Raw genomic sequence first — 8328 nt, 5'->3', positions numbered from 1 at the left:
TCCCTCAGTATGCAAGTAGCGTGATGGTAAGATGGATGATGGCAAGATGGATAAAGGGTGATGGCAAGAATGACTTACCTGGACTAAAAGCTTTTAAATAGTATTTTTTCTCAGACTTGGGATTGGAAGGCTAAAAGTAAAAGTGGGAATATTGACTATAACCCAAAGCTGAAGTGTCAGTTGGGGATAGCTCCCACAGTCTGCTAAGTGGTAGCCTAGGACTTCGGTATTACTGCTCTTTTGAACGCTCTGTTCTGCCCTGAAGTGCTACCTTTCAATGATAGGGTGAATAACGGTTATTATTTGTAAGTCACTTGGAAGTGAAAGTTGCAATTTTAAGAGTAATTGGGTTTGAATTACTCTTCTCATTTCTTTAAATATCTTGCTCACATGCCCCAACCTCCGAGCAACCAAAAGAGAAAAGATATGTATCGATCACCTTTTTTCAGCAACAAAAAGCAATTTGCCAGGTGAGGCGGGTGCTATGAGATTTATAGCACTCTCTTCTTGACTTATGCAAATTCTGAAAAGCAAGAATAATTACTAAATGTCAGGGTGTAAATCAATTTCAACTGTTGCCACTAAACATGGGCGTTTTTGCAGCATCAAAAAACATCACCAGCAGAATGAGGATAAATAGCAATTTAAATGCTAAAATGAAAACCCTGCGAATGTGTAAGACAAGCGGACAAGAGAGAGGGTTAAGAAGATGGTGTGAGTAGGATAAACAGGATATGACTGGGTAGGAAACATTAGCTTTAACCAGTCTTGGCATAATGTAATGAATTGTATGTTGCTGAATTTATTTTTTTGTGAGTAGTACATGAGTATTGCCAGCAGGTGGAAGTGTAGCTTAGAGTTCAATGTTACTTCATTTAATTTCCATCCTGCTAGGCTAGCAGTTGGACCTTTTCAGTTCAGTTGCCCTCTTTGTCCCATGTAGTTGTGGCAGACCAGTGGTCTGAATTTGTTTTCCTCTTGCTTTGTGTTCCTTGGAAGCTCTGACCAAACAGAGGAGTTTTGTAGCACCAGATCACAACCAGTAATGGTGAGAGCCGAGTGTGCAGCAGCAGTATTTACATTCCCAGAGGGCTAAAATTTGGCCTTTTGAAAGCAGTTCTGTACTTGCTGTGTCAGCTGTAATGGGCAGTCCAGCTTCAGCTAAACGTGTTTTGGTGGTTCCTGGGATTTTTGGCACTTTTCTGCTGGTCTTCACAAAGTTGAAAACCTAATGTCACAACAGTGGTCTTCAGGGTTTGATTAGAAGCAAACACAAATGTGTGTTTTGTGTAAAAATGGAGATTCTCAGCACAAGTATGTCTTTGTCTTCTGTGTCTTACTGGTAACATGAGAAACAGAAGAAATAAGCCAAACTGAAATACAAATGCAAGTTTAAAGTGACTTATGTCAGCCCTTTGGTAGACTTACATGTGTGGCTTCAAGGGCCTGTTGACTCCAACCAGGTAGAAGAGAGAAGGCTAAAGGGCAGAGTGATGGAAGTGTGCTCCTTCCTGGTATTGCCTTAAGGATTCTGTGGTAATCTGTGTGAACTAGGACTGTAGTAAAAATGGGTGGTAATATCTTTCAGAGATGAAACAATGTTTTGGAACTACTAAAAAATTAGAAATGAGAGATGTTCAGAAGTTAGTTCAGTGGGATCAGTTCCCTGGATCCATTCAAGACTGGTGCTATACTGTTCTATCAGGACATTTCAGTCAGCAGCTGTAGCACTTGTATCTCAGTTTTATAATCTGGTATCTCCCAAATCAGAATATATGTGTATTTATACATCAAATCAGTTTAACCTTAAGAGTTTTTGCTTAGAAAGTAAAGCCTTTGTTTCATTCCACAGCCCTGCCCTTTCCCTGTTTGTGCTCGACTGATGATCTAGCTATGTCTCTTTTCATTTTTGTGCATACAGTGAAATTGCTGTGCTCCTTTGGGTGAGGCTGAGAATGCTGTCAGACTTGTCTCTAGTTATTCTCAGTAGTTAGTCTTAAAAATTCTTGCAGCAGATCCAAAAAAAACCAATAAAACATGGAAAACTGTCTTCATCTCAGGTCAAGATACTTGAGGCTTTTTGAGGGAGTAAAAATAACATTCCTTAATGGGTTTGCAAACCTGAAAAGGGGAGAGGCAGAGACTGTAGAGTTCTGCTGAACATAAACAAGTAAGCATCTTTTTAGACAGTTTTTTTTAATTCACTTAGACAATTGCGAATTTGTTGCAGCAAAATTCATCTTAGGCTGTTACATGACATGGAAGTGGTATAACAGTGCTGATACACTTCAATCTCTCATTCAGTTGCTAAGGTTGAGTTTTGTTTCTGGGCAGTTTTCTCTTGCTGAATCAGTAAGAGTCTCACGATCCTCATGTTGTTACCTTCTCAGTCACCTGAATGGAAGCTGAGTTTGGTTTTGGGTACGCTGTTTAATTGGGTACATGATATACCAGTCCATTATGCAGAGATCAGGCTTCAACTTGCTTTTTTAAAGTTGTTTTCCAACTTTGTTTTGGGGCCTGCTGCCCCAAAAGCTGCTTCATTTTTTTGACAAAAATCCTGTGACAGCAGAAAAGCACTTGGTCAGTCCTGCTACTGAAATAGAGGGTTACTTTTAAAAATGCTTCAAACAAGCAAATTATTGCCACTGTGCGCATTACTAGAGTGGGAGTGTAGAGAAGATAATCATCTGTACGTTCTTACTGCATGAGAAAAGTTAAATCAGCATAATAAGCGTGTTCTGCATTGGCAGTTTGCCGGTTCAGTAATGCTCAGCTCTTCTGTTGCTGGGCCTTTCCCACAGTGCCGTCCAAGCTCAGCTCTTCCTGGAGCACTGTGCTATCCTGGAAGGGAAGGGAGTTGCTGAGAAGGTATCTGTTGCAGGGATGAGACGGTCAACCTGCGTGTGCTAGGCCTTCAGTGCAGAAAATTCTCGGCACTGAGAACATTCCCTGCAATTTCTGGCAGTTTGCCCCTTAGAACATATTGCAGACTGGTACAGACTGGAGTTCTGGTTACCTATGGATCTTAAATCTCTAATTTGGGAAGAACTTTGTTTACTCTTCTCAGTTAATTCTTCCATCATGGGATGCAAAATACAAAATTTCTAATAGATACCTGTCCTAACTTTCATTTGCTCTTAGGCAGAAAATGAGGAGACAAAGGAACGTTTGTTTGAATCTTTGCTCAGTGAGTGTAGAGATGCCATTCAGGCTGTTCGGGAAGATCTGAAACCAGACCAGGTAAGCAGCAGACCTTAGTGTTTCTCCTTTCAGCAGTGTAGTGTTTCTTTGGGATGGATTTGTTATTCCTAAACTTGTGTAACAGTAAAAGTGGTTGGGATTTCTTTAACGTAAACTTGCAAAAGAGTCTATCACCTTTGATTTTATTCTCTTCAGAACTGGAGAGGATGAATAGCAGTGCAGAAACCTTCATTCTTTGGCCCAGAAGTCTGTTATAACTTCCCTGGTTTACCCAAACCTCACGTTGTTTCTGATGTTTTCCTCCCTCAGTTGCCAGTTTTAAGTAAATCATGCAATATTTTGTTCAATTTCCGCAGAAGCAGCGGGAACACTCTTTGGAAAATGATTCTGGGAAGGTGTCCAACATCCAGTACTTACACAGGTAATAGGCAGACATTGCTGCTTGTACTAGTGTGAGGAAGTCATGCTCTTATGTCAAGATTTTATTTTTGTTTGGTTTTGGTTTATGGAATTTTTGTTCTGGGCCTCTCAGATCATGACTATGGGTCTGATTTATGCAGCTTTGAAAACATTTTACTTAAGACTCTCATGTTGACCTTTCGGATGTTTTTTCCTCTACTAGTGTCAGCTTAGGCTGGAAGGGAGGAGTTCTTTTCAGAACAAAGAGTAATGTCTGAGTAGTTCTGACAGTCTGCTAATGGTATTTTATCTTTTATCTTTTTAGTTATTTAACTTACATCAAGCTGTCAACAGCCATCAAGCGCAATGAGAGCATGGCAAAGTCTCTGCAGAAGGCACTGCTGCAGCAGCAACGGTCAGAAGAGGATGGCAAGCGGACACCACGGCCTCAAGACCTGATCCGTCTTTACGATATCATTTTGCAGGTACAGCTGGGAAAACAAATGTCAGTTCTTGATGCTAACTGGAGAGCTTTGTTACAAAAAGTTACTGTGGAAAATACAGCAGTGCTAGTGAACTGCTGGTGAAGTCTGAAGAACAACTGAGTACCTACAGTTGCTCTTGCTGAAAATGTTCAACATCTGCATGAAACCAAAAAACCTTTATAACTGTGAACAGAAAATACTGCTGGAATGGATGCCCTTAGTTGTACACTCCAATGCAGTTTTAAAATAATTTTCTGACTATTTATACAGCACTCTGATAGCTGCCTTAGTTTCTGCTCACCAGAGAAAGTAGCAGCTAAAAATACTTAAAATGTACTTGTTCTTCATAAGCAGTTTCTCAATTTCTCACATAAATTTTCAGTGAACTGTGGGAGTCTGTGGCTGAAGCAGTTGTGACTGGGAAAGGAAAATGCCTTATGAAAGAATTCTCTCATGTCAAATCTGAGGATTCTTTGTCCCAATCCCTGCTTGTGTTGGGAAATCTGTCCTGAGGGCAAACTTGCACAAGTTTCAGTGAGTGTCCTTCTCAAGGTTAGCATACTGATTAGAAAACTGGAAACTATTTCCATGGGAGTGTACTGTTGACTTGTTAAAAGGGGCAGCTTTCTCTTACTCCAGCAGATTCCAGAGGAAAACAACACTTGCATTTGTTACTCTTGACTCTTTTTGCACAGAACCTTGTGGAACTGACACAGCTTCCTGGCCTGGAAGAGGACAAGAACTTCCAAAAAGAGATTGGATTGAAGACGCTTGTGTACAAAGCATACAGGTGACTGAGAAACAGCCAGGTTTTCTTTAGCATGTATTATATCTTCAGAGGTGGTTATTCCAAAGCTCTGTGTGCTGTACAGGGCTTTGATGCAGTTTCCTCTGCCCTTTCGTGAAATGACTGGATGCTAAGGGGAAACTGGCCATTGCTACCTAGTAATTATTTCCTGTTATCAGTCATTTGATTTGGGATAGGGTATGGATAACACATGTCAAGGATCCACTCTTTACTGTTGCAGGTGTTTCTTCATTGCACAGTCCTATGTCCTGGTAAAGAAATGGAGTGAAGCACTTGTTTTGTATGAAAGAGTGCTGAAATATGCTCGCGAAGTTCAGTCAGGAGCTGGAGGTTATACAAACAGCTTGAAGGTAGGAGCCCAGTCCTGTGTGTAGAAGGGAGATGAAGTTTATGAAAATGCTCCGTCCCTGTATTTTGTCACTTAGATGCCAGACCTTTACAACTTAAGACTGATCTTTAAGTAGGGAGAAGAGTAATACGAATGTGACTTCTTGACACATTACAGTAGATGCTTTCTAGTGATGTGGAAATGCTTCAGCTGGCCACTTGCTTTGAAGGAAAGTCAGACTTGCTGTAGCGACTCCTAACAATTTACCATGTTTTCTCACATCTACTGTTATGCTACTCCTATAGTGCCTGAAGGACTGTACTGTAGCTTTTCCTCTTCTGGGAAGGCTTATCAGCACTAGGAGCTGATTTCTTAGTTCTTACTTTGTTAGATTTTACCTTTGCCCTAACTCTTAAACTCTGGCAGATTTGAGGCTTTCATAATTTTCTTTAATGACCTAGGAGCTGCCTGATGTTCAGGATCTGATCACTCAAGTCAATGCAGAGAAATACTCCTTACAAGCAGCAGCGATATTGGGTGAGTTACACAATTATTCTACAGTTTGAACGTCTCTTGAGTAATGCCCCTGCAGCTATTTAATTCCTTTTATTTCATTTCTGAAGTTCCAAATGTTTTTCCACTTCACTCTGATATATGTAGGCTCTGGAAAATGTCTGTCCCGTCCCCCTCCCCCTTAGTTCTAGCTGCTTCTAGCTGTGTGTAGTGCAGCTAGGCAACCAGTGACTAGACATTTGGCATCTTGCTCCTCACCCAGAGATGTGAAACCTCTTTGTGAGGATGTGCACCTATTTTGGTAACCTGCACAGACATTCTGGTTAGTTTTTTTTTAATTGCAACCAAGTTGGCCTTATTCATCCCAATTTCACCTACCTGGGAGAACTACTGAGAACTGGGAGAGCAGGGATGTTCTGCTTTTTGTTGGTGTTGACCAGGTTAGGGGAATTCTGAGGGAATGGATGAACTTTGTGATTTCTTTGTGAACATCGTCTCCTGCTTTGTGCTTAGCTCAAAATCTCTGCTTCATTCAGGAGCTTCTTGTGACAACGTGATGAAGAAACTCTCCATCACTGGAGAGCTGTGTTGGCTGTAGATTAGTATGTGTGATCCTCTTAGTCTAGAAAGCAGGTTGATTCTACCGAAAATACTGTCTTGCATATCCCAGCAAGAAAGGTTCATAGCTAAGCTTAGAGCACAGCTGACTCCTGAGACAGTCTTAATTTATGCCAAGTTCTAGCCTGTTATTCGTACCGCTGTTTCTTAATTTTGCAGATGCGAATGATACTCATGAGACTGAGTCTCCATCTCAGGTCAAGGATGGCAAGGTAAGAGCTGAGAGCTCAGGCAAATTCCAGTAATGTTCTTAATGAATATTACTTTTAACGTGTTAGCTGAGTGTTGCTTACAACTGCATAGATGTCACGCTGACTGGAGTCTGGTCATGACTAGTGGATTTAGGATATTTTTATTAGGCTTGCTTTCCTTCTGCAAGTCTAAAGGTGGCTGACACCGTGGTGTTCCTTGGGTGGAAACTAGGCTGCTGCTTGCAGCTTCTAGTGTGGCATCTTGATTTATTTTTTTTTTCAATTTAGCTTTCTCCTTGCACTGGGGAAGGTTTTCCAGAGATTCTGCAGCAATGCTTTGACAGGGGTTCAAAAAATTTTCAAGGGCTCAAGATGTCACATAAGGGAACTTCAGCTTCTGTTGTCTCTGCTGCTGCTTAATCCTCTTTGCTTGTTTGACCCTTGACAGCTTTGGTTTGATGTGTGTTTAATTTTTGTTTCTACATTGGTCTCTTTCAGCCACTCTCGGAACGGTTTGAGACTTTTTGTCTGGATCCTTCTCTTGTCAGCAAGCAAGTCAGCCTTGTGCACTTCCCTCCGGGCTTCCAGCCCATTCCATGCAAACCCTTGTTCTTTGACCTGGCCCTTAATCATGTTGCTTTCCCACCTCTGGAGGACAAGGTGGAGCAGAAGGCCAAGAGTGGCCTCACAGGATATATAAAGGGCATCTTTGGATTCAAAAGTTAACCAGGACCCCCTGAGGAACACAGGTTTTATTCTGTATTGAAGGAGGAACTCCAAGAGGTTCTAGGACACAAATATCTGCACCTGAAAGCAACAGAGGGAGGTTTCACCATCTTCCCTTGTGTCCTGTGTATGTGTCTGTGCACTTACATTCTCTCCCTCTGTATTAAACGATCTGTTCAGAAACGTATGTACACACTATAAATAGCTGAAAATAATCTGAAGCACAGAGAATTTCCATTCTGCTTGGAGAAGTTGGAGCTTGCTTTTTGACCAGTGGCCTGTTCAGTGCCGGTACACATTTACTTGCCATGGACCTGGGCATAGGTATAACTTGATTCCTCCCTCTGCCCCCTTATTTGACACTATAATTTGGTATTTTGGTCTAGAAATCTGGGTGTGATGGGGAAACAGAGGCAAAAGTAGATGCAGAACTAAACCAGCAAGGTGAGGCTGCCTACACGAAAGCTATGAAACAGCAGCCAAGGGGCCTAACTTCTCCTTCCCTTTTGACTCCCAGAAGTGTCTGTATTTTTTAAAAATGTGACATTCAGAAGTGACAAAATGGAGCCTCTGTCCTTATTGGTAAGGATGGCACATACTTTTCCAAATGTTGATGGTTAGCCGTTACAGTGGAGTATAACCTGAATTTGTACTCTGGGCTGATAGGATCCTTCTTTATTGCTACACGTTTTAATACTTAAATACAGCATAGAACCTATTCATATGAGGCTTTTCCTGGCAATGAGCTTCATGGGTGGCTTTAGAAGCAGCTGCTTGCTCTTAATGGGAAGTTGGGTCTCTCAGTGTTCATTTTGTTTCTGATCTAAACCTTGCCTGAAAACAAGGGGATAATCTGTTGCTTTTTCCTCATCCTTGGTCACTAGATACACCTGAAATGAGAAATAAGCAACAGGAGACCAGCAGGTTCCCGACTGATAGATCCTCTCTGTCATACCAGACAGCTTTTTTTTTTTTTTTTTTTATAAAATGCCCAGGTGCTATGGTGATAGGCACTGCCAAAATTCAGGTAGTTTCATTATAGTGATAATTAAAGAG

General features: G+C 41.4%; 1 protein-coding gene across 1 annotated transcript in view; it reads left to right on the top strand.

Moving 5' to 3' along the window:
• SRP68 (signal recognition particle 68kDa) overlaps window positions 1-7784 on the top strand; it is an 11736-nt gene extending 3952 nt beyond the window's left edge. The window contains exons 8-15 of the mRNA XM_010187656.1: window positions 3145-3243; window positions 3561-3625; window positions 3929-4088; window positions 4784-4878; window positions 5117-5246; window positions 5686-5761; window positions 6515-6567; window positions 7045-7784. Of these exons, the coding sequence (XP_010185958.1) occupies window positions 3145-3243; window positions 3561-3625; window positions 3929-4088; window positions 4784-4878; window positions 5117-5246; window positions 5686-5761; window positions 6515-6567; window positions 7045-7272 (906 nt within the window). The 3' untranslated portion in view covers window positions 7273-7784. The remainder of the gene's footprint in view (window positions 1-3144; window positions 3244-3560; window positions 3626-3928; window positions 4089-4783; window positions 4879-5116; window positions 5247-5685; window positions 5762-6514; window positions 6568-7044) is intronic.
• Window positions 7785-8328: the final 544 nt, after the last annotated feature.

This window comes from Mesitornis unicolor, unplaced genomic scaffold (assembly GCF_000695765.1).
Source record: "Mesitornis unicolor isolate BGI_N332 unplaced genomic scaffold, ASM69576v1 scaffold227, whole genome shotgun sequence".
Lineage (NCBI taxonomy): Eukaryota > Metazoa > Chordata > Aves > Mesitornithiformes > Mesitornithidae > Mesitornis > Mesitornis unicolor.
This window is presented reverse-complemented; position numbering and strand designations above follow the sequence as displayed.